The sequence below is a fragment of the Rhipicephalus sanguineus genome, chromosome 3 (assembly GCF_013339695.2).
Source record: "Rhipicephalus sanguineus isolate Rsan-2018 chromosome 3, BIME_Rsan_1.4, whole genome shotgun sequence".
Taxonomy (NCBI): Eukaryota; Metazoa; Arthropoda; class Arachnida; order Ixodida; family Ixodidae; genus Rhipicephalus; species Rhipicephalus sanguineus.
Window position 1 is genome coordinate 152175808 of NC_051178.1, and position 25417 is coordinate 152201224.

Genomic DNA, 25417 nt, shown 5'->3' on the forward strand with positions numbered 1-25417 from the left:
CTTCAGGGTAGCGTCGCCACCCGCATTTTCGCTTAACAAGCGCCTTCTCGCGGCAAGCGCGGCAATTTGGAATTATGAAAGAGTAATTTACTAATAATAGCAAAATCGTTTTCCTCTTGAGTGTCCCTTTAAATTTTCTTTCACTTTACGTTTGGGATCTTTAGTGCTGTGTGTCCCGTTTTAATGACGCGCTTCATATCACCGATACTAACAATTTTGTTTTCGACCGCATAATGCCAAAACCCGCCTGCCATGTTATGCCAAAGCTCTAGGGCGCGGGTTCGATACCCGGCCCTAGAGCTTAGCTGAAGATTTTGATGGGAGCGAAAAGCAAAGTACACCCATGAGCTCAGGTTTAGGTACACGCCAGATAACCCCAGGTTGTCTGGATAAATCTGGAAATACCATTACGGCGTGCCTCGTAATCATATCGTAATTTTCGCACGTAGAAGTCCAGAAATTATTATTATACAGCGCCAGACGTACCGGTTCTTCTATAACCGAATGTAAGGAGCATTTTGACACGTCACTAATACGCCTCGTTACCTGTCAAAGAAACAATGCGACTGGCCTCCACCAGACGCTGGATGCTGTTACAGCTGCCGCAAGTTATCATTGTGCCCCCAAAGTCTCCTTTTTTATGTCGTTGCCGTGTTTTAAGCGACCGCCGCGCGCTCGATAGCGCGTAAGCATATCAGCGTGTATACGCGAACATTGTTTCTCCGGGTAATCGGTTGTGTTTGCGGGCGATAACCCCCCCCCCCCCTCCGTGACGTCATCTGGCCGCTCACATGACGTGAGAGTGCGCGAGAAAGGAATGCGCGTTTGTCAACAGCGTGCCGATAGGAAGCGCAGCGTTCAGAAAACACGTGGTGATGTTGCCACAGTAGTTTCACGCACAAATATCACGAGGACCTTACTGAAGTTTGTTCGAGTTGGCTAACTGTCGCGAATCGGAGAGCGTGTGGTATGGATGGGGTGTTGTAAGCAGATTGCTAGATCTGCTTTCAACACCCCGCTCATATTACATGTGATTGTAGCTGATCTGTGGATTTGTCTTCCGACAGGATGTTACTTAACGGCATGAAAGAAACTCATGCACACATCCAGGGAGTGAAGAAATGTTATCGTCCTTGGAAACTGCCTGGGTTTCGTTACAGGCTCATGCAACGTTCAGCCAGATGCCAAGCTTCCGTTTCACAAACCCGAGCTTCTGCACTGTGGTCTTCTACTAAACTTCTTTGGCTAAGCTCTTAACAATGCCGTTACTGCTTGTTTGTTATATATTTTTGTTGCTCTTACTACGTTGTAGCTGTATTTCTTGGTGAAAATTATTGCATTTTGTCGATATGATGTTTTACATATTTTCACGCTTCCCCTATATGTTATGCCCCAGGACCATTAGAGAGAAATCAAAGGTTATTGAACTCGAGGCCGTGGGTTCAATGAAGACCACGGCTGCCGCATTTCGTCTGGGGCGGAACACTAATACCTTCGTGTACATTGAGATAAGTTGACGTTACGGAACCACGAGTTGTCTAATTTAATCAGGGCCTCGTACAAGATTTGCCCTATAGGCGTATGTCGTGCGCTGCGTGACTCATTATTAGTATTTGTGCTTTGCATGTAAAACCACAGAATTTAAGTTTATCGTGTTCGACGATCACTCTCTCTTGGTGACAAGACTTTGCAATTCTGATCATTCTGCCTCAATACAAAACCGAAGACCTCCACTGAAGTGTCTCTCTATTCCCAGCGTTGCTTTAACCCACGCAGTCTCGTAACGTCCGCTGCATATTTGCGAGACATCGTGCGCGTGTGTCGCGTACGGCGTATTATAGCGCTTGCTTTCGTTCGAACGCCACACGACTGACTTTCGTAACCACTGAAATGGAATCACTGCATGCCTAATGCGCCGCTAAGGAACCTTTACCACTTGCAAATAAGTTGTCGCAGAAGCCTTACCTCCCTACCCCGATTTCACTGTATAAGCATAAGTTCAGTAGTCCAATACACGATATAATTTGTAAGTTTGCCTTTGTGGCGTATATAACGTCGTACAAAAAGCAGGAACAGTAAATCGACAAGTGCCCACCAAGTGCGCACAATACAGGGTATGGTTAAGTCCACAACTGTGCATGAGAAGCGCAGGATATCAAAGGGTCGGTCAGAAAGTCGAAAAAAAAGCTATATGCGTGAGGAACATCAATCAAAAAGTGGTGCTCATTTAAACCAGTTGATGTAAGTACACCTATAGTGCTAAAAATTGAACATAATTATGCGACACGCATGGACACATGAATCGGACGACATGAATGAGCTGCCCGTGTGCGTCCATTTGTCTCGTGTCCCGTTGTATACGAAGCACTTTTCTTTCAAGTCGTTCGATACAGTGGCGCAAAAATACCAACGAAACAGTTCGAAGAAATTGCTTCGGCGAGAAAGACGCCGTCAGTTTTCATAGGAAGACAACAGCACACCTATATCATATCTATCGTCCGATCTAGGACGGCCTATACTGTATCTTGTCGACCGCTCATCAGAAGTCCCTGAAGAAGAAGGCGATGAGCAGCGCCTTGGCTGGCTCGAGGACGAAGCACGTGAGCGCCGCCGTGGCGGCCAGCGTGAGAATCCAGCTGACACACGTGCCGAAGTCGTAGCAGGCCGCGCACACGCACACCACGGGCGTGGACAGGAACATGCTGGCGGCCACGAGCGTCCAGGGCAGCAGCCGCGCGGCTCGGCCGGACGGGTAGCACTGCCACAGCCGAAGGCCGTCCGCGTGAGCCACGATGACCGCCGCGTCGACGGGAGCCTGAGGCGACACGATCGTCGTCTTGGACCACTGCGACACACCGTCGGACTGCACCTGTTGGGGGGAGCTGAGCTGGCCGCAGAGGGGAAAGAAAATAAGGTTATACCGACCGCTCAAGCGCTTCAAGAGGGGCACGAAAGCAGCTTTCCTCAAAAGCTTTTACCCGTCGGTGTAGCTTAGCATGTATGCGATGTCGCGCTGCGAAGCTCCAGGATGCGCGTTTGATTCCCGGCCACGGTGGCCGCATTTCAATGGGGGTGAATCGCAACAACACCCGTGTACTTAGGTGCACGCGTGGTAATCCGGAGTCTGAGACTGCGGCGTGCCTCATAGTTATACTGAGGTATTGGCTTATAAAATCCCAGAAATTATTATTTTCTTTAAGTTCTTTGAAAGTACTGTGCGCGAAGATGCAAGCCAAAGAAATAAAAAAAAATATGTAGTAACAATGCGCCTTGTACGAGCTTGTGCAGACCGCGGACAAATCGATAAAACTACGGGTCCAAACACCAGTGTATATTTAATGTGTTATATGCTCCTGAATAAGTCAAATAGAATCGATATTTACAAGATTGAAATTCATTGAAAAGCTCTCTATAATATTTCGTACTCATGAAAGATGTTTAGAAGAGGCAACGAATAAGTCCACCGGCATGCTGAGAGTCGTTCTCAAAACTAGAAATATGTGGAGGTGAGAGAGGGAACATTGTACGTTTCTTTAGCTCTTGTCTATCCAAGCTCCCTGTGCCAACTGATGCGATAAGCGCTAAAAGTGCACACTCGAACAGAAGTGGTATCGAATGAGATTCCCAGTGGCGCAGCCGAGATGCTTTGATAACGTCGGTTGAGTGCACAGGGAGCATTGCGAGTCGAATGTGCCCAGCGTTCGAAAAAACTTCGCGAAAGCGACAGAATAGGTGCCGTACATAAGAAAACGAGTGAAAAAGGAGTTGTAACTTGCCACTACATCGCGATCATAGCAGGGAACAGCACAGATACACGAGACAAGAGAGACTGACAGGACTCTTGCCTCGTGTATCTGCGCTGTTCTCTGCTATGAAGCCAAGCCACCAAGCTCAAGTTTTCACCCTTTTAAACTACATCGCGAACAATCCGATCACACGCTTCGCTCGCACAGGTGCTTTTAAAATATATCCTGCACGGTGGCCTAGTGGTTATGGTGCTCGACTGCGGACCCAAAGGTCGCGGGATCGAAGCCCGGCCGTGGTGACCTCATTTCTATAGAGGCGAAGTGCTTCGATTTAGGAGCCCGCTGAAGAAACTCGCGCGGGGTTGATCTTTTCGGAGCACTGCACTACGGCGTGCCTCATAATCATATCGTGGTTCTTGGACGTAAATCCCCGACTATTATATTAGGTGCTTCAAGCGTATAAGTTAAATTCTATCGTACATTTTTGTTGTCTTGAGCCCTTCTGACAAAAGTTCTAGCTACTAGATGCAAAGAAACTCACTCCTGCTCCCGCTGTACATTTGACAATGTACCGAACCGAAGCCCGCTCGTCCAGTGCGAGAAAAGAACTGTCGACGAGCTGACATTGCTCGTTGGTCACACTCGTCCGCACATGTCGTGGACGAGCCCAGTTCTTCCATGGTCCACGAAAAGCGCTAAAAATATAGAACTAATCTCGGAGGACACGTTATCCGTAGCGCCATGCACGAATGACACAACCTTACCGAGACGTCCAGGTTGCGAAAGTAGCGGTTCAAGGCTTCCTTGGAGGAATCTCCGCGCGACGCTGTGGCAGCGCGTGTAGACCTGGCAGTCTTGCAGAAGCGGTCCACGTCTGTGGGTCTCGCCCACTGTCCTCGGTCGGCGTCTTGATAGCAAAACCTAGATGCGCAGATGTCAAAGGCGTGTCACGATGATCAGCTATGTGTACACCTGCAAAACACCCTCGCGATAATGATGTATATGTAATGTATATGTAATGTGATGTATATGTGATGATGATGTATATGTGATGTATATGTAAGGATGAGTCTATACGGTACTTTTTTTGGAAGCGTCTCTCACGTGGTGCATCTTAGTCAGCTCCCCCACACCCCTCAAAAAAGAAAAGAAAGAAAAAAGAAGAGGAGAGAGAGAGAGTGAGACAGAGAGAGAGAGAGAGACAGAGAGAACCACTGCCTGAATCGTGGCGTCCGCGGTTCAGCCTGCTGTAGATTTACACTTGGGAGTACCTTTAAGTTAGCATGTTTCTACACTCTTTCCGCGCAGTCGCGGACAATTCTACTATTTTTCCAGACACTTAAGCGCCGCAATAAGTTCACAATAGTGGGTTTGTACCATGCCGGAATCATAAAAGCATTGTTACCACCAATGCATATGCGTGGAGTGTACCACGTCATACACGTAAATATTGGCACCTAAGCTGACGTATACGGCGGCAACTCAGGGGTTGCATGACACAAACATTTCTCGCCTGAACTTTATGACAATGATCGTGTGTTGACCTACGTTCGTTCTTCGCGGCAACCATATGTCTATTATTATTATTATTATTATTATTATTATTATTATTATTATTATTATTATTATTATTATTATTATTATTATTATTATTATGTAATTTTCCTTGAGCGCAATGAGGACGCGTTGGCTTATAATATAAAGCTGATTTTCGCTATACATTCTGAATGGCTGTCGTCTTAGTGTGCATAGACCATTGGCAGTGAGCTGAATAACTTTTGTGTTTAACACAACGTTTCAATGGCTGTTTATCAATGGCTATTTATGTGACCCAAGGATCCTGTTGGCGTATTTTTCCTCTGAAAAGGCGAGTCACTCACTGCAATTCATGGTGTGCATCATAACAATGACGTTCCTAAGCTGCACCTGGCTACAGACAACCACCCCTTGTAAAAGGTTGTCCGTTACAGATATCCTGGAGTCCATAACGTACATTGTATATTTATTATAGTAGGGAGTTATTTTCCCGGTTTATTATGTCCGCTTGATAAAGCGGTTGCTACGATCGGTAACCGAACTCTTCACATCGCACTCCAGCAGCAGCACGCCGGAGAGTTAGAATGGCAGAAAGCTGTGCTAGTCGGTAGGGATTCATGATAAAAGACGGTGGGCGTACAAACACACACACAAGAGAGAAGCCGTGACAACACAAGAATTTGTGTTGTCCTGATTTCTAATAATAATTGTTGAGATTTTACGCCCCAAAACCATGATTTAATTATGGGGGACGCCGTATTGGAGGGCTCCGGAAATTTTGACCATATCGTGTTCTTTAACGTGCACCTGAATTTAAGTACACGGGCAGCTAGCATTTCGCCTCCATCGAAAAGAGGCCGCCGCGGACGGGATTCGATTCCGCGACTTTCGGGTCAGCAGTCGAGCACCGTAACTAGACCACCGTGGCGTTCCGACTTCTGTATTGTGTCCGTGTTTGCACTACCGTATCTTTGCCCGATAAGTTATTCCATGCCGGCAAGCATATTCACTCGAAGGCGAACGTGATGATAAGTGTGATGACGAAGACGAAGGCACTGAGGTAGACGGTGGAGGAAAGAGCGTCGCCGAGATTGACGCCGTGTCCGCCTCGTTCGGGACACCATCCATGCAGTGCACAGTCGATGAGCATGGCGTCCAGGCTGACCGCCATTACCGATGCCAACCGTTGCACACGCGTGAACCGGGAACCGTACGGAAAATCCAGTACGCTCAGCGGCAGATGGAATTGTCGCAGAGTCCTGTCGGGTATAGAGACACCAAGTGCTGTAGGCGCGGCGTGCTCAAATCTTTCTATAATGACATAGCCTATGGTCAGAGGAGTGGTTGTATTGTAAGAGGCTGTCTGTATACGCGTGCGCGCTGTGTTATTTCTTAGAGCGCCGCTTACCACACGGATTCGGAAATTGCCGTAACGAAGAGATGTGTCTGCTCGGATCGGAAGGATAGTGCGGAGTCCACAGAGCCAGTGATCAAATACCGATATTCAGAGACACGCGCCTCAAATGTCGCCGTACTGAGCGAAGAGACGTGTATAGACTGTATCTTCACCGACAAACATACACGGTTGGAATACGTACGTCTTTACAACCACCGCCATCGCTCATGGAGTGAGTAGAGTTTGAATGAAGTATTATTTCATGCACGTTATCGCCTAAGGCTAAAAACAAGTCTGATGAGGTATACTGAATAGCGTTCCGTGCCTTTAGTCGGGTCAAGCCATAAAGGCAAAATGGAGAAAAATTAATAAGAAATTGCAATTTGCACGATAGTATCCGTTTCTGAGAAACTGAGCGCTCGAGCAATTATACTAACACCATGTGTAGTTGAACGCGATGCGTAAGGCGAAAGACTTAAGTGTCTCGTTGCTTGAGTGACCTTGAGAGAAACACGGCAGGCGAATGAAGTAGTACAATAAGCCACGTGACCTTCTTGAAGTAGCAGCGGTGTGAAGAGGTAACCTTGACGTCTCGTTATCACGTCATCATCATGACGTCACAGATCGCCGAAATTTGTCACGTCTTCATAATTATAAGATGACGTCACATGATGACTTCATCAGACGTCAACGTCACTTGGTCCAAGGTGGGCCGATCGCAGAGGCAGTGCACCACTACCTGTGGCTAGCGCAAAGCGTCTAGCACAGAGCTTGCACAACTTGCGCCACTTCATTTGCTCTCAGGTGAGTTGGCCAACCGCGCGAAAAACCCTTGCATTCACCTAAGACGACTCGAAGGCGAAAGACATCCTCTTTTTCTTCACAGTTGATGTATTGATCCTCACCGCCCACCTCCGAAAGCTTTATGCACCTAACGTTGTTTTGCATTGCCTCCGGGATCGGAAGCATTGCAAGCTTTTTGCACCTGATCTGGTTTTGCACTGCCTCCGTGATCGGCCCACCTTTTGTGATGACGTCGCAAATTTTGACCACTTGTGACGTCACTATGACGTCGTATGGTGACCTCATCACGTGATTCTTTTTGCATCACTCATGTTGACGCCGACGACGACGGACGCCGATGCCGACAGTCAATTTTCGCGTTTGACAAGGCATCTAATACCTTCGCCTTAATAAAGGTTCGCGCTGACACTGCAAAACCACCAGCTTCCTATGAGCTCGTTTACCTGGCGAAGCGCACGGAGACCGGCACCTGGGCTCCACTTTGGGCATCGATGGGGCGGAAGCGCTCCGTGAGCTTTTGGGCAAACAGCATCACACGGTCGATGATGAACACGTAATGCAGGGCCCGCGTCTGGTCCCACACGTCCACACGGTCCACTTTCCTGACACGGTGCGAACCACAGAGTAGCGGTCAATGTACGCACACAGATGCAGTGCATAAAGTCAGGTGGGTCTCAGACTCCCCATCCGTGTCCGAGACCCCCCTCGGTGGAATGCAGGGTTTTGTATTGAGAAAATATAAATTTCACTCAAGATACAGGCAGTCGTGTGCGTATGGACCGATGTTATACATGTCTATTCACGCTAATTAAACCTCGCGTTTATTGTATAAAGCGTAACTGAGGCACATTTTATTATGTTTACTTATATTTACAGTGTCTCCGTTTCACCAGAACGTCGAGACTGTTCAGAAACACTACCTCTGCCCTTGGTCTCACGATTGCTACGACAGTGCTTTTGCGAATAGTGCCGACGCTTTGTATCACTGTGGACTGTTTTGCGTAAGACAGCGTCGTCAGATACCTGCGAAGTCAGACGATTTGCGTCAGATACTTCTGATCGACGTACATTTAGCCCAATCTCAGTGAACCAGTTGGCCTACCAAATTTCTTCATTTCATCACACCATCAAACTCCTTGCAATTATCGACCACGCTTCCCTTCCCATTGACACTCATTCTGCGGATGTAAGTCACTGGTGTAGCCCTGCGCATTCCATGGCCTTAGTGTGCTCCCCCCTCCCATATGTGAAAGAAAAATCTAAAAAGAAAGCGGGGGAAGCCCGTTCCACTTGAGTGCACCGGGCATAAGGCCAAACGAAAACAAAACAAAAAAAATCACAGTTTCGCCGCAAGGGCGAAGCAATGAATGCGATAGCAAGAAACTAATGCTATACGAAGTGAGGCTCGCCAATGGATTCTCTCAGTTTGAACAGCGCTCCTGTTACAAAGGCGGCCGAAGCAGCGAAGGAAACTAGCGTGCTTCAAGTGTCGAGCTGTGACACTTGATAGTTCGCGCTCATCTTCTGTTTGTTCGTTTAGCGGCGTCGTTTAGCGGCGCTCCGTAACATGAGCGCGGGCATCAAGGTTAAAGGTTGAAATATCCCTCTTGCCCTCACCACGAGAAAACCGCGCGAGCAGACAGCGGAAGGCCAAGGTTCTCCTTGCGCAAATATAAGAAGAAGCGAGCGAGCTCGCCGACGACTTTTAAATGCGCTCGTCGCGCTCCTAGCGCCATCTCGCTGGTAATGAAGAAACGCTTATGAGCGCCGGCCATCTCTGAGTCCGTGTAGCGGCAAAGGGTGTGTATATAACGCTCGCCGTTAGCTATGCGGAGGACCTGCGTTCCGTGGCGTAGTGGCTAGCGCCACTCGCTGTGGAGCAAGAGGTCCCTGGTTCGATTCCGCGCTTCGGAAGCATTTTTCTGATTATTTTTCTTTGGGGCTTTTATATATATATATATACACACTTATACATATACGGTGCATGACGGCGACGGGGACGGACATTTTCCAGCCGAGACTGTCCATATAATTGCTATCGCAATAAAAATGAGGGTAAATATATCAAAATGAATTTAAGATAGTAAAGCCAATTGGTTAAAGAAAATAACGATTGGAGGGTAAACAAGCAGTGCATGCGTCGCGGGTGAGCTTACTATGTAATGAGCGAATATTATCGAATTGAAGCCGAATGTTTCGCCTGCAGGAAACCTGTTTTTTTTCTTTTTTTTAATTGAGGATGCCAATGTGAGTGATCGATTTTTCGGGATGGAGATTTGGATTTGGATACTGGATTTGAATATGTGACGGGCCACTGGTTGGTGGTTGAGCAGTGTCCTGGTTTGAATTTATTTATTGCTTTCCTTAACATCGAAGCTGTGCTCGCCGTAGTTTGTGTGGTATCACCAGAAAACTCCTCAATTCGCCCACTCGTCATGATTCACTTCGTGGGCATGCTGCGGTTTTTTTTCGCTTAGAGTTCACTCAGATTCAACCAAAATTTCCCTCAACGGCGGACTGACTCGGACTCAAGCTCACCAAAATATTAATAATCCGGATTCACTCAGACTCACGGCTCTATTCGAGTCTGAGTGAGTCGACTCATGAGTGAGTTTGCCGACCTATGTTTCTTTCTCATGATTTGGGTCCTTCGAGTCTAACTCACCCGGTTAAATGCACCATTCAACAGATGAGGGCCTGACTGCCAATCGCGAGCTCTCATTATCGCGTAGGCTGGCGAGCTCGCGGTGCGCTGCCAAAACATATTCACTCGCGCGAAAAACTTACCGAAAAGTAAAGAAACAATTATGGAAGCGATCCTAATTCTTCACATAGGGGTCTGATAGCGGCGCTCGTGTGGCCTGGTGTATTGCTTGGGCTAACTTGCGTTTCTTGAGCTGCCCAAGCGAATCTCAGAGGCCATGTAGAAAAAAGCGCGTGGTTGAGATCCGCGCCGCCAGGTGCCGCAACGATCCCAGCAGCTCACAATTTTTCAGTGAACTGAGTCAATTTTCATTAATTATCCTGACAGTTAATCGGGCCTTATCTTAAGTGAACTTGTGCTCCGATGTCACATGTATCCAATATAACTCTTAACTTGAACCAGAATTATTGATTTATATTTTTATAAGACTTTTTACGAATATTTTTTTTTTAAAACTGCGACAGGTGTGAGCGCTGGACTGCAGTTGAAGCATTGCGCTGTGTCCCGTTCCAAGCTTTCTTTTCCTTACATTTGCCGCAGTATAGTGATTATGTATCGGCAAATATATATATAAGTGATCACTAGTCCAACTCTTCGTTAATAAATCTGTCCATTAAGGCGTGCGAGAAACTGTAACAGAAACGATACGCATACCAGTTGGTACGCGGGAAGCGTTGGTCAACCTCGAAGACGATGGCCTGCACGCGCCCAATGTCGAAGCTGGAGGTAACGCAGACTCCGATACGCGACCCCGTGGTGAGCATGTAACACTCCAGGCCGCCGCGACACAGGTTGGTGAACGCGGACGCGTCGTCACCCACGATACGCATCGCCAACATCGAAGTCGTTCCGGATTCCTGCCAATATGGGCACATACACAGCTTTGGCTTTTTTGGAAAAAAAAAAAAGTGTAGGTTTATGTTCGAAGACAGGAGAGGGCGCTGCCGTATTGAACACGGTATTGCAGAAGGCGTGCTATACATTCTGTAACCATAATTTACTGCGTAGGGTTAAACAAACTTAATGATGCGTTTGAAGAGGCACTTACTTGGAAAAATGCGATATAGTGATGGGTAAGGAGAGTGAAAACATGGGACTACATATTTGTACTAAGTTAACCTGCGATACCAACGCAGCCTAAACCTTCGGATGCTTTGGCACCGGCTTCGCAGGAATGTATGTATGTCGACTACTCGCTGACGTCATCGAGCAGCGCCATATTGCCACGCAGCCAGCACTGTGAAAATTGGCCCTCAATCTTCTCGTTTTCCTTAAGCACTGAGGAGCTACGAATTGTACTACGGATTGGCGTACGTCTAAAGCCAGTGAATACTTCCTAGTTTCAGTCGATGCAGCTCTCTCATGCAGCTCTCGAAACCCGAGTGGTGTTTTTAAGTTTGGGCGTATTCAGAAAGCCTATACGAGCAGTACCGGTTTGCTTTTATAGGCTTTCGAATTGTAGTGTTTGTAAGTAAGAATTTCCAGGGTCGCTCTGGTCGTGTGCTGTCGACTTCGCGTAGCATACCACGCGCAATCGGGCAGTGTTTGAGGCATTGCTGTAAAAAGTGCCGAGGAAAATATGCGGTTCTTACCGGTTCGTAGCCAGTTTGAATGATTACGGTGTAGACAAATTCGTCGCTGAGAAAGTTTTCGTCGGAGTAAAACCTCGCGCCCTGTGAAGAACACAAACAAAAAACAAAAACAAAGGCGTCGCTCGTCATGACTGTGTTTAAGTAGTGATCGAAGCGACTCGTTTCGCGCTATAAGTACAGCGCCACAGCAGTCGCACCCATACATTCGACTACATCTTTATATCCCCTTCAGTCACGGTGTACACAGTTGTGTATGCGAACTTCGGAGGCGCGTCCCACGCAGCGTGTTTCTTCAAAACGGCCTGAAACTCAGTGTGCACATTCGTGCACGCTTCCTGATTGGACAACTAGCGGCCATTTAACTTCATTGTCCTGCGTATTGCTGCCGAAGATCACTTTGCTGGAGACACTACCATGTTAGACGATCGTTCGACATGCCGCGTTCCGGGACTAACGTCAAGAGTATTTTTTTTTTCTCTGCTCGAAACGAATACAACCAAAAAAGAAGGTGTGCATGCTTTTCAGGCCCAATAGTTGATTCTTTTTATGCAAGTATTGAAGCTGACTGATGGCAGAATAATTATATAATTAGTTACACGCTAATTAACATTAATTACTGAAACTCACAACACATTCCATCGTTTTCTTTCTTGGAATATAATAGTGAGCATCTTGAAATCATGCCATGCGAATTTGACGCATTTGCAGTAAGTGCATCATAACTCATGACTGAAGGGGATATTTTACCACACCTCACCAATCTCACACTCTGTATGCGGGGACACCTGGAGCGAGGGCATGCATAAGAAGGCCGAGTCAGTTGGGAACATAAAATCGGCCGAATAAGAGGAATTCACTAGGTCTCACTTGGAAAGTTAATCGCCTGTTTACGGTTCGCCCGGACCTAGGCTCACGAAAATTGTTCTCAACTGGGCTTAGTCAGACCCAAACTAAACGAAATCACAGTCAACGGTACTCAGTAGGACTCATCCTCACCAAAGGTACTTTGCCGAACTCACTCCGACTCGTACTAGCTGGCTGTGTCCGAGTAGGCCTAAGTGATTCGACTTATGAGTGAGCTTGCAAACCTATGGTTACAAGAATGCCCTAAAATATTTTGCTTTTAAGTATGACTGTGTTGCACCGCGCGGATGGCATAACACTTTAGGACATTAAGCGATTATTGCAACCTTTTTTTTTATAGTGATGTTCGAGAAATAACCAAATGTACAACACCCAATTATGCCTACCTTGAGAACGTCCTCTTTAGCGCGACGCGAAGCTCTCCGGTGGAGTAGCAAGTACGCTAACCAGGTGACAGCGACGCCGACTGGTATGAGGTAAATACCGGCGTACGACGATTCGGACTCTTCGCCCATTCGCACTGCGCCGCAAACGGCAAAACCTGCGGCCGTCAATGCTGTTCGCCTTGTGAGTCTTTGAAGGGCAGTGTTCACTTAGGAACAACCGCTGACAATTTCGTGGCTCTCTTCTTCGTCTTTCTTCTTGTCCAATATATGGCGCAGTCTTTTTTTTATTATTTGGTACCAAATGGAACAGTTCATACCTCGTACAGGATATAATTATGTATACAACAAATGAAGGGGTGGAAGTGTCAGAAAGGTAAAGGTAACAGTGGGAAAAGCAAATATACACGTGAAGAAAATTATTTTACAGCAGAACTGTTATGATCAAGGTTTGCCGTATGTAGTAGATAGAAAATAACCATCATCATGAACCGGCACGCGCTCAATGACCGCCCAAGCATCCTGTACAAATGCTTAACAAGAGAGCTGAAACGCAGTGGGATTCGCCCATTTACTGTAGCACATACGCGCTATCGGAATTTTTCAGCAGAGCTTTTATGGTCGAGGTTTGCCGTGTGTCGTGGATAGAAAATTATCGTCATCATGAATCGTCATGCGCTCAATGACCTCCTTAGCATTCTGTACAGATGATTAACAAGAAGCTGAAACGGGCCCACCAGCTCGGCTGTCACCAAGCCTTGCGCGACTTAGTGTGAGCTGCGCTGATTTTTTGAGCCTCCTTGGTCACAGCTCACTGCTTTCGTCATACCTCTTTCTTACTGCATTACTATTACTGCGCGTGCGCATCGCTCATGTCACCTTCTTCAATACATTTCTGGAGTTTTCCGTGCCAGTATCACCATACGGTTATGAGGCTTGACGCGTAGTGGTGGACACCGAATCAACTTTGACCACTTGGGGTTCTTTAACGCGCACCAAAACCTAAAGTACACGGGCGTTCTTGCATTCTGATTCCTTTGAAATGCGGCATCGCTTACCAGGAATAGAACTCGCATCCTCGAACGTAGCAGCGCGACACCTTACCGGTGAAGCTACCGACGATCACATTCTTCGGGAACGTATGAATGCTGTCGAAGCGAAATGAAATAATTTCATTTCGTGCACAAGCTCGATATCAGGGCCGCAACATATCTATGGGTATTAGTTTGCAGCGAGTAATTTTCTCAACGCGCTCTCCCACTTACTAGGAGCGTGCGAGGCCCTGTTGTTCCCGTCTCTTATGAATTTTGTCGTCAGCACATCTGTGCAAAAAGGAAGCACGAGTATTGCTGACAAAGTTTAGCAAGGGGCTCGTACGCAGCTTTCAAATCACTCTTTTTTTATTTGCACCTTTGCTCCCTCCTTGCTTGATTTGTAAGCGAAAGCAACCTTTACATTGGAAAAAGAGAAATCAAGGCTTTACAATTTTGTTTCCAAAGAGTCGACTGGATAAATCGGCAGGCCGGTATGGATGACGCCCGCCACCAACAGCTGGATTCAAAGTTAATGAATTACGCTCTTTCGGTTCGCGTATGCGCCAGCTGTACCTTGGGGGCAAGTTCGCGCGGACTCAAGTAAGTTAAGGATGTCCGAAATTATTTTTTAATTTTTCTTATTTATTGTCAAGCTGTGCCGCGCAACCTCAATCAGAGTTTGAAAAAAGAAATTCCATTGTTTCGCCGCTTTGAGGCCACGAAATCATTGATCGAACACTGCGTTCGTTAAGTTTGCCTATGCTTTCATACATCCTTTCTCCATGTGTTATGTTTTCTCGTTTAATACGTCAATATGTTTTCGTAGCAAGCTACATTCGTTGCCGAAGTAAGGACTTCGGTTAGTCTCTGGGTCGCCATTTGTTTTAGATAATGTGTACCGGTAAAGGTTTGAACTCGACCCCGAAGGACGCGGGTTCGATCCAGGCCACGGCGGTCGCATTTCGATAGAGGCGAAATGCTAGAGGCCTGTGTACTGTGCGATGTCAGTGCACCTAGAAAGACCAGATGTTCGAGATTTCAGGAGCCCTCCACTACGGCGTGCCTCATAATCATATCGTGGTTTTGGCACGTAAATCCCCAGATATCATTATATTAAAGGTTCGAACCCACGACTTGCTTGAAGAAATGTGTTCCAATAAAGCTTTGAACCCAAGGTACGCATACATTTCGCACTCACTCACTCACTCACTCACTCACTCACTCACTCACTCACTCACTCACTCACTCACTCACTCACTCACTCACTCACTCACTCACTCACTCACTCACTCACTCACTCACTCACTCAATCAATCAATCAATCAATCAATCAATCAATCAATCAATCAATCAATCAATCAATCAATCAATCAATCAATCAATCAATCAATCAATCAATCAATCAATCAATTTTCTACTATGCTCTTCAATTTACCCCTTGTGAGCAAGAAGAGGAACAGCTTTGGTTGGTAGTCCGAATCTGTTCAGACTACCCTCACTGAAAGGCAAGAGACGATAGACAGGATGGTTTCTCGAACGTTTTATTTGCAAGATAAACCGACGCGTACAAATCGTCTGCATTGTGGTGCTCTCCCGCGCCGCTCGTTCGTCATGAAGGAGTAAGAAGATGAAGAAAGAGGAAAGGGGTAACACTAAGTAGAAGATTCAAGAGGATAACTGGACTATGAAAAGAAGAATAAAACAAATTGTGCTCTCGACATGGATCGTGAAGCTATATAAGGAGATCTTTAAAACTGTATAAACGACGAGGCAAAACGGACGGTCTATGTACAGAGGAAGAAAAGTTTATGATGAAACGGCATTGAAAACAAATTTCAAGAGGAACAAATAACCGACATGCTGTGACATCTTCACCGAAAGAAATAGAGCGAAAAACGTGAGTATAAGCGAGAACATAACGACGTCTTGTTACGTCAATCACGTACTTGCAGCATTCCAAAGACTTTTTCCAAGATGTAGGCACGCCGGTCTCCAACTCTTGCCACTTGTGTCAGATGTTTAACGTGTATGTGTATCGGTACGCACTTCCTCCGTCGCATCGCGTTCAAAGTATATACGTTTTTTTTTATACAGCTCTCTGTGTCGCAGCGCCGGGCCGCCTAATGAGAACGTTCAGGGTCGTCTCACAAGAGCTCTACAGACAGGCTTGTAAGCTGAGCTTGAGGACCGAACAACGTTTTATTGCGGGTATCACTGGACCGTGTATACCGTAGTTTGAGACACGTTGCGCACCCCGTGCACACCATGCATTCAACAAGCGGCCCCACGCATTCACACGTATTGTAGAGATTATATTCGCAGGATGGTGGTAAGCTGAACCGAAATGAAAAGCTATCACTGCATGCGGACAGGAAGCGCCCTTTTCGTTTGATTAATCAAAATTCACTCGAGTTGGGTCCGAAATTACAGATAATAAAGATAATATCTTATAGAAATTACTTTACCCCATAGCAGCTGATCTCATAGATCCTTGAAAAATTAGACCTCATAGCAGCTGACCACATAGATCGAATAAATTACTTGACCTCATAGATACATATCGCGTGCAGCCTGCGATTTTGCGCGCTGTCAGAAGCGTGTTGCCAAAGAGCATCTCGACGCGTGGCATCACGCCGCGTTGCGTCTTCCTCGAAGGAAGCAAACGTAGACTAATCTAAATTGAAGCGATCATGACGCGCAGTGATAAGAATAGATGTAACCAAAATAAGCGTAATGGTGCTAGAGGAAGAAGTGTGAAAGGAAAAGGGGAGAGAGACGACTTGAAGATTACTTGTCGAACACCATTACTCGGAGCCCACATGGAAATGCTCGTCTCAGTGTTGCCGTTGATGTCGGGATAATTGCAACTGCCAGGAACTGATATGAGCAGTAAAATACTAGAAAACGAAAGAAAGATAGAAAGAGATAAGTAAAAAAAGAGGCTATCGAACACGCACCTTCGCGACTATCCGCTAGTGTACTCGAAACGTTTGGCTGTTCATGTATCAGCGTTTCATGTTACACGTTCATGAGCTGCTACAATGTGTATCTAGTTAACCAGACCGCCTACGCCGGTAATTATACTTAAAGGGGCCCTGCAAAATTTTTTCAGCATGGTCAGTAAACGCTGCCGATCGGTAGTCGAGGCTCCTGAGAACACACGAGCCAAACGTTACAGCGCAACGCGCGGCCTGGAATTTACAATTAATTCTCAAAGTCAGCTAGAAATCGCTCCCTCTTCTCTCCACAAATGATGCCGTATACCCAAATTACTGCGCCGTATACCCAATGTCCACGACCGTTGGCTGATTTGAGCCTCGTGAGCTGCGTAGTTACCGTGGCCGCCGCGGGATGCCGCCACGTGCCCGCTCCAGATCACACTGAAAGTAAGCCGCGCGTTCTAAAGAAAAAAAAGAAAAGAAAGTGCTCAAGGCCATGACGCGCGCTGACGAAGGGACGCATCATCTTGCTCCCTTGTCACCCCCCTCCCTGCGTAGCTTTCAGCGCGCTCGCTGGTACGAGTGGAGAGAGAAAGCGCTTAAAGCGTGCGGCAAATCCCTGTAACTCCGCTCGTACTTGACGGATTCTAAACATTTTTGCGGCAGTCAATTCGTGAGGCGAAAATCTATTTTAAGGAAGCCATTAGACAATTACTTGGAAAATTGTTGCAGGGCCCCTTTAGGGAACCATGTATGAGGATAGCCCGAGTTTGCGTTGTCAAAAGCATTGGTGTACAGAAAAGAACAGCACTCGAGTTCTTGTCGTGTACAGTATTTCACAGATGTTTCATAGCCACTGCGTACGTGGCCGGAGCTATGCAAATATAAAGACGAGCTCTCTATATGGAAATTTGAAAGAAGCCTTATTTTTCCTGAGAGCGTACTTGTACCTCTCTCAACTAAGTACTTAGATGCTATCCTCAGTTCAGTAAATGATTGAAAACATGGTGTTGCAGGCGCTTTATGGGCAATAAAATTTTCATTTGGGCTAGCTTAGTTTTGCAAGTGGAGGCAGGGCAGAGCACAAAAAAAAAAGAAATCCGGACAGGGCTTGTGCCTTATAATTCGGGTTTTGTTTACTAACTATACATAATATATGAACAGAAATGAAGGTAAGTATACCTGCAAAGTACGACGTAATTTATCATGATGCTATGAGCTAAGATTTGTGTTAGGGCCCGCTCACGCTAGCGGCACGGCAGCTCGCCGTTTGACGTTCTCAGGCTGCCGTGCGCAAGCGATTTCGTTCGCGCACGTCAGCCGTTCTTTGCCGCTCGAAGAATAGGTCCGAGACCCATTTTCTCGCCGTCCTCCGTCTGCCGCAGAGCGACGTGGCCAATCAACGACGGAGGAGCGGTTGCCATGACTACGGCGCGCCGCGTCTGGCCGCGTCGTCTGCTTTCGGCTTTCTGCGTCGTGCGCGTCTGCCGCACGACGCTTCGAGCTGCTTGCTTTCTGCTCCACGTTTTTCACGCTGGAAGTTCGGATGTCGTCCGTGTCGAGGCCAGGCATGGTTCCAGCAGTCAACAGAGCGTTTTAATCTGCCCGGCATTAAAGAAAGCGTCGCGTAAAACCAAATAAAATGTCCCTAAGCAGGCGCCAGGTCAAGTGGCGCCAGCTATGGAGGATTAGAAACAACTAACAAACGCCGAATCTATGTCCTCCGAGCATTGGGAAGCGCCCATCTCGACTCGCTAAGCCTACAGCATTGATTATTTGAGTACGGCTCTCAAAAACGGGGCCGAATCGGCATGAATACTTTGCTGTCGAAGCTTAAGGACATGAATCTAAAGCAAATGGAAGCATCAGTTCGGAGCTTACACGCTACAGAGCGCACGGCGGCCACTTGATAGATTCGAAGTGGACGACAACTGCTTTTGGCAGTGCGGCCATGTTTTCCGGAGGCTCGCCGGCGAAGCTTGCCGTGCAAGTTGGACAGCTCTCGCGCGTGCGGCGACGGCGGACGTTCTGCGGCGCCGTGCCGTCGCGGCGGGCTTGCCGCTAGCGTGAGCGGGCCCTTACAAGAGCACCGTCAGGGTATCCGGAGGCAACTTTCCTCATCCGTGCAGTACCTCTGGAACTTTTGAAGCATAATATACGTTTGTTTTGGTCCAGTCCAAGTTTACTGTTTATGTAACGCTTACCACGCTTTGATTACAGAAACCACATATCTGAAGTGAACATGGTTTCCTGAAGCCCAGTTGTCGAGATACAGCTTGAATTTAATTAACTTCCCCCTCCCTCCCCATATGTTCCATATTCGCAAGCATATGGAACTCACGCCCTCTAAACATTCATGCAAAAAAAAAAACTGCTGTAGGTTTCTGCCTTTTGTTGTGTGAAGCGACGGAGCATTGTTTGAGTGTGACAAGCAACTAAAAACGCATGCTCGAAGAATTAGAGATTTCGGAAGACATAGTAACAAATAATAGATGTTCGACGATTGCAGATTTGTTATGCTCGTGCTGACACGTTCATTTATGCATCTAATATTTCTCTTTGGTGTATTTTAAAAGTCAAAGCAAGATGATTTAGTGGCATGAGCACTGATAGAAAATTTTTTTGGAGCTTGTTCATCTTCGTATTCACTTTGGAAGTACAGGTTAATTCTGCTGGTGATTAACCGCGTGCTGATAGCTTTAAGAACAAAGGTCTCACGTGCAATCACACACGCCACTCAGACATAGCGTGAGATTTTGGAAATCTATTGTTTACTGTTATGTCTACCGACCCTGATCCATCGTTTCTCATTCAGTGATTTCTTTTCAAGTGCAGAGGAGACACTCAGTTTCAGTAAACACGCTTTCTTCAGCTGTTCGCATCAGAGTCCATCATCGCAACTACGTCCGTCGAGGCATCTTATGATAATTAACTTCACGCTGTTCTTACGCTTGATCATCTACCATGCTCAAGGTGAGACGCGCATAGTAGGTCGCGGGTTCTTCTAAGAGCATGAGGAATGTATATCTGAAGTTTTTTCTCACTATTTTCAGCGCCTCTGGCAGTACTAGTAGGAAATTCTGGACAAAGCGCTTACCTACTGCTAGATCAAGCACAGCTGTTTTTCAGACGTAACTACGTTAAATTCAATACTGGCATGTTTTCTCAAGTTAACGACCGCTTAGAATTCTGATTTGCTGGTGTAAGAACTATTTTTCAGGTCCAGAAACGAAGTATAAAGAAAGAACCAAGTTGGAAAGCAAGGACTCTGCATTCTATTTACTATTTTGTATGATGGTAACTCGTCCGCATTTTGTTGCCGGAGTGTCCATTGCTACATGACAGCCAGCTAACGGTTCGTTTCGGTGATGTCGTAGAAGCTTCGTGTTATGAGACTGGGTCTCTGAAAAAGAAAGAGAGTCAAGCCATATATGTGCCAAAATAACGACGTCAAAGGAAGCGGTCACAACAGCAGACATTTGTAATGGCACACGAGCGCAACACTAAAGGAGGCAAATAAAAAGAACAACCAAACGAATATTCGATTTGCATATTACAAAATAAACGACACTTCTTCTGTGACCGACCCAGTATATTGCTGACCGCCAGCGTCACATGCCGGCTTACCCGATAACTTAACTCTCCAGCATATGTGAAACAAATACCTCGAAACCCGCCAGTACGGGCAGACACAGGGTGAATAGAACGAAGCAGGCAAGTTCGTGGAAGTCTTTTTCTGTCCAATCTCTCCTTCGCTCTGCAAACACTATCGCGTGTATTTACAGCAGGGTCATGCATGGTGCGGGGAGTTCACAGCAGTCTACTATGCAGCGTAGGCGTAGGCGGGCGAAGACCTCGAATGCCCGTGCCATACGCAGCGTCGGTGCGATGCTCTACGCGGGAACGGTCAGCAGCGGAAGCAGCCTTGAAGCGAAACAAGCGTTCGAGTAGTTCTCTGCGGATGTATCGGCCGCGCTTGAGACCCACAGAGCACACGCGCACACTGAAGTCACCGCGGGACTTGAGAGGCCCAGCGCTCCGGTCTTGCCATCGCGATCGTGACGCAGTTGTTTGCCGTGTGATGAAATGAGCAAGTGGGCCGTTAGTACTGGAGCAAGAGTGGAGGAACACTCGCACTAGCTGCGACGCAAAACAAAGGCGCACCCTGCTTCGACGTGCGTGAGCTGTTAGCAGTAATGTTGCAATGATAAAAAACAAAAATGTCAATGAAAGCTGTCTCTGGTGGTGCCGAGCAACTAAATGCAAATGCGTGTCGCCTTGGTCTCTTGCGGGAAGCAGCAGTGATGCTCTCGGAGATGAGCCGTTGTCTTAGTGCTAGTAAGTGCGGCGGGGCTGAACGTCGCGAAAACTCCGCGATGCCACAAAACTCGTGCGATGTCGCACTTTGTCTTTCTCTTGCTCAAACTGGAACGAAGCGAGATACCTGCAGGCGTGATCTGCATCTAAGGTTAAAGCATCGTCGGTCACTGAAAATAGGTACGGCAGCCCAAGCGGGGGCTGCGGCTCCTGCACTATGCGCAGAGCTGAGATCTTCTTCGAGTGTGGTCCGGTTGATTGTTTCCCGACAGAATCTCTCCGAGAAACCATACAAGCCAGTCAGACTCGTATGACAGGGCCCGCGCGAGCGGCCAGAGCAGCCGCGTAAGCGCGGTCCCCACTGACTAGAGCTGGACGGGTGGTGAAGGACAGCATACGTTCGCATAACACTGGCTACAGTTCAGTCGAGAGCCTCCGGCGCAGCGATTCTTCCACATCGATGACGTGATCGGGTCTCCCGGGAGACGCCGGCACTTCCGAGAACTCGGTAGACACTTGCCAGGAGCGCGAGGACAGAGTGGTAGACGGCACGAGATGGTCCCTGGACACACTGAGCAGAGCACTGTCCTCTGACGACGAAGCGATGCAGCGGCGCGGCGACGGATGCCCGATGATGAACTTGACCCTCTCCTCGTTGGACGAGCCCGAGGAGTAGCCCGAGTTCGGGGGAGGCGAGCCCGAGTCGGCCATCTTGATGAGCATCTCTTCCAATAGGCTGCAGTCCGTCTGAGAGCCCTGGTGCGACACGCGTAGCTGAGACTGCGGCGTAGTCGCGCTGAAAGGCGGCGGGCTCTGCAGCAGGCCGTTGGGCGACCCCAGCGGCGTCTGATGCTGCTGCTGTTGCTGAGTCGGCGGCAGCTTGACACCTCCGGGCGGTGTGCCGGGCGACCGCGTCGCTAGCTGTACGCACCCGCTGCACAGCTGCTGAAGGAGCCGGGCGCTGGCGCGCAGCTCCTGCGTCAGGCCACCCACGTCTTGGGAGACACTCTTGAGCTGCGCGTCCAGCCGTTCCACGCTGCCCCGGAGCTGCTCCATCTCGTCGCGAAGCTCGAATAGCTCCACGGAGCGGCCTGCGAGACGGGCATATGTACATGTCACTGGGCTGAACGCGACATTGAGGATAACTGATAACGAGATTCATCCAATCAATCAATCAATCAATCAATCAATCAATCAATCAATCAATCAATCAATCAATCAATCAATCAATCAATCAATCAATCAATCAATCAATCAATCAATCAATCAAACACGCACCTAGATGCGGCAATGTGGCGACGGGCCTCAGCTTTTCCATCGCTATGGATGTGGGTGTGCGAAAGGGCGAGCTCAGGGCCGACGTGCGCCTGGCGAAGGGCGCCGCTTCGGTGCGGCCAGCCGCGGGCACTGGAGGCGCCTGCGGCGCAGGCGTGCGGCTGGGCACCGTGGTCACGGGCGGCTCCCACGAGTCCTCCTTGAGCTTGGCGCCGGTCTCCTGGCCGTTGGACACCGGAGAGCCCGGCGCCGTCTCTTCGCTGCCCGTCTCCTCGTCGTCCTCCGATATCGACGGCAGGGTTAGCGAGCACACGCCGTTCGCTTCTTCCGCCTGCGCAGATTGAGCGAAACAAGGCGGAGTGATCTACAGGCTTGTTAGACACAACCGCATGAAGACAGTAGACAATGATGCCAAGGAAGAAGTCACCGCATCACAGTGACGCTACCTTCGTTGTCTTAAACAAAAAAAAAATGAATGCAATACTCATATTTCGCACATTTTTCTCCACCATTCTTGTGTTACTCTGAAAATCACTTCTTGAAGGGAGACAAAGATGCTTTGAAGGACAGGTCATCAACTCTTTTTCTAGTGGAGTGCAGCGGCTCGTTAAGGATTAAGGATATCATTGCGGATCAATATGTGGAGGGTCAATACAGTCGACTCGGAAGAAAAAGAATCAGAAAAAGAAGATGGCTCTCGCCTTCGAGTCGTCTTAAAGAGAATGCATAAGGGACCACGCGAGCTTTTTTAGAAGCTGAATTACAGTTATTGTCATTTGTGAAATCTAACACCTAGGCAGGGACGTGGCGTACGACAGTACATACTAGAGGTCTATGAAAAAAAAAACACTCTGTTCAATGCTAACTGGAAACAAAATGAATTCCTCTAGGGTGGCAGTTCAAAACCGAGGAAAGAGCGTAGTAGCTTACCTCATTCTCGTAGCCCTCCCTGAGGTTGTAGGTGAGGTCGTGCACGATGTCGTGGCAGAAGCTTTCCGCGAACTCCGGGTATAGCTTGAGCACTTCGACCAGGCCCGGGATGAAAAGGCACTTGAGGTCGCAGTAGGTCAGGGCCTTGACGTCGCTGCTTGACTTCATGACGGTCTCCGTGCCGGCCGTCAATGAAATGTCGCTGCCCACAAGGTCCCCCTTGCCTGCGCGACACAGTGTGCAGTTGCAGGTCAAAACGATAGCAGACACATATACTCACGAGTGCCAGTATAACCAGTTTTGTAAAGAAAATAACGTCGCCGAGGTGACATAAACCTCGAACTCTACACAGCAAGCCAGGTAGAACAGAACTGAACAAGTATATAAGTATGTTTGCGTAGAGGAGGCGATCTCCTTTTAGAAATAAAGCTATGCAAAATAATGTTGGCGTACAAGGAGGCGGCGGCGGCCGCTTCAGGGTTGTAGGGAAAAAAAACAAAAAAAAAAGAGAAAAAAAGAACACACCCCAGATTAAGAGCAGAGTAGAATGCAGAAAACGACCGAAAATGTTTCATGCCAACAAAAATACGTAATACAATGAGTTCTAGTTTGGTTGCCGTAGGAGATCACACGTTTCTGTAGCAATTATGGCGCTCGGTTGAATATACTGTCCCACGCAGAGGCGTCAGTTAGGGACGGGGCAAGAGCTCTAGCTAGGCCCGTGCTCGCTTAAAGTTCTATCAATTACGCGGCTTCGCGCGTCCTATGTGATCAGAAGCTTCCGCAACCTTCACATACACGAAGGCACGTCTTCAGTCGAGAGGCAGTTTCGCAAAAGTTTGAAAGTCAGTGACGCCTTTGCGTGTCACTGCGGCGTAGATTAACGTACCTAAGATGGCTACGACCATGCTCTCCTGGAGCACCTCCATGGATCCGTTGCAGACGAGGTGTATGTAGGAAAGTGCGTCGCCCTTGTGCACCAGATACTCTCCTGGTGCGCAGAAGTTGCTGCGCACGTGTCGCGACAGGAGCTTGAGGCACCCCTGCGGCGCCGGCTCGAAGATGGGCAGCGAGAGTATTTCCTTGTGCAGGTGCATGGACACGTCACCGAGCAGCTCGTCGGGGAATTCGCGTAGAACGTCACTCGGGTCGATGCCGTTGTTGAGCGACCAGGTGGTCTGGAAGAAGTCCATCATGCGCTGCCGCAGCTGCTTGGGGAGCTGATGGAGTCGAAAGAAGTCCTTCAGGTCCCGCAGTTTGGTCTGATACAGCGACCGCCGCGCATACATGCGCTGGATGATGGCCGTCACGTTCCCAAACACCACGGCGTGCATCAGCGCTGCAGGGCAGAGAGAGGATAGGAAGAAAGCGATGTCGCATTGGCCTTTTCTTTCTATTGCTGGCCACGTATTCTCTATGGGATAGTGAGATAACTTGGAATAACGACGCTTTTGCATGATGCTTTAAATGAATCATTTCTTCGTTCTGTTTATCTTTCATCTGCATTCATCTTGAGCAGCATGCTCACCTGTGTAGGTCTGTTCATAGACGTGCGCAGGGGTAGGGTAGGTAGTGGGGCGGCCGCCCCTCCTATTCACCAAAGGGGGGGGGGGGGAGTCTGCCCCATTCCTTTACTCAGTCGTACCTGCCCCATCATTGCTTAAAGAGTAGGGTTATAGCCTGCACAGGTTTCTGACCATAATGGTGGCCGAAGGCCTCTGATCTTGCATTACAAGAACTGTTTACTTCCTACATTCACTCCCGGAAAGCCAGGGACCAAAGGCAGGTTATTGTGAGAAGCACGTCAGACCTTCATTTTACTTTTTAATCCCCGTCTTTTGTACACGACCAACAGGGTGAGGGAGGTGGGGCGCTGCTATGAACCCTCTCCGCCCCC

At 48.1% G+C, this 25417-nt stretch overlaps 1 protein-coding gene across 1 annotated transcript in view; it reads right to left on the reverse strand.

Moving 5' to 3' along the window:
* Window positions 1-15584: 15584 nt before the first annotated feature.
* Window positions 15585-25417, reverse strand: part of LOC119385979 (potassium voltage-gated channel subfamily H member 8) — a 70971-nt gene continuing 61138 nt past the window's right edge. Inside the window, exons 10-13 of the mRNA XM_037653334.2 lie at window positions 24410-24859; window positions 23521-23744; window positions 22594-22921; window positions 15585-22406 (exon numbers count right to left, since the gene is read on the reverse strand). Of these exons, the coding sequence (XP_037509262.1) occupies window positions 21730-22406; window positions 22594-22921; window positions 23521-23744; window positions 24410-24859 (1679 nt within the window). The 3' untranslated portion in view covers window positions 15585-21729. The remainder of the gene's footprint in view (window positions 22407-22593; window positions 22922-23520; window positions 23745-24409; window positions 24860-25417) is intronic.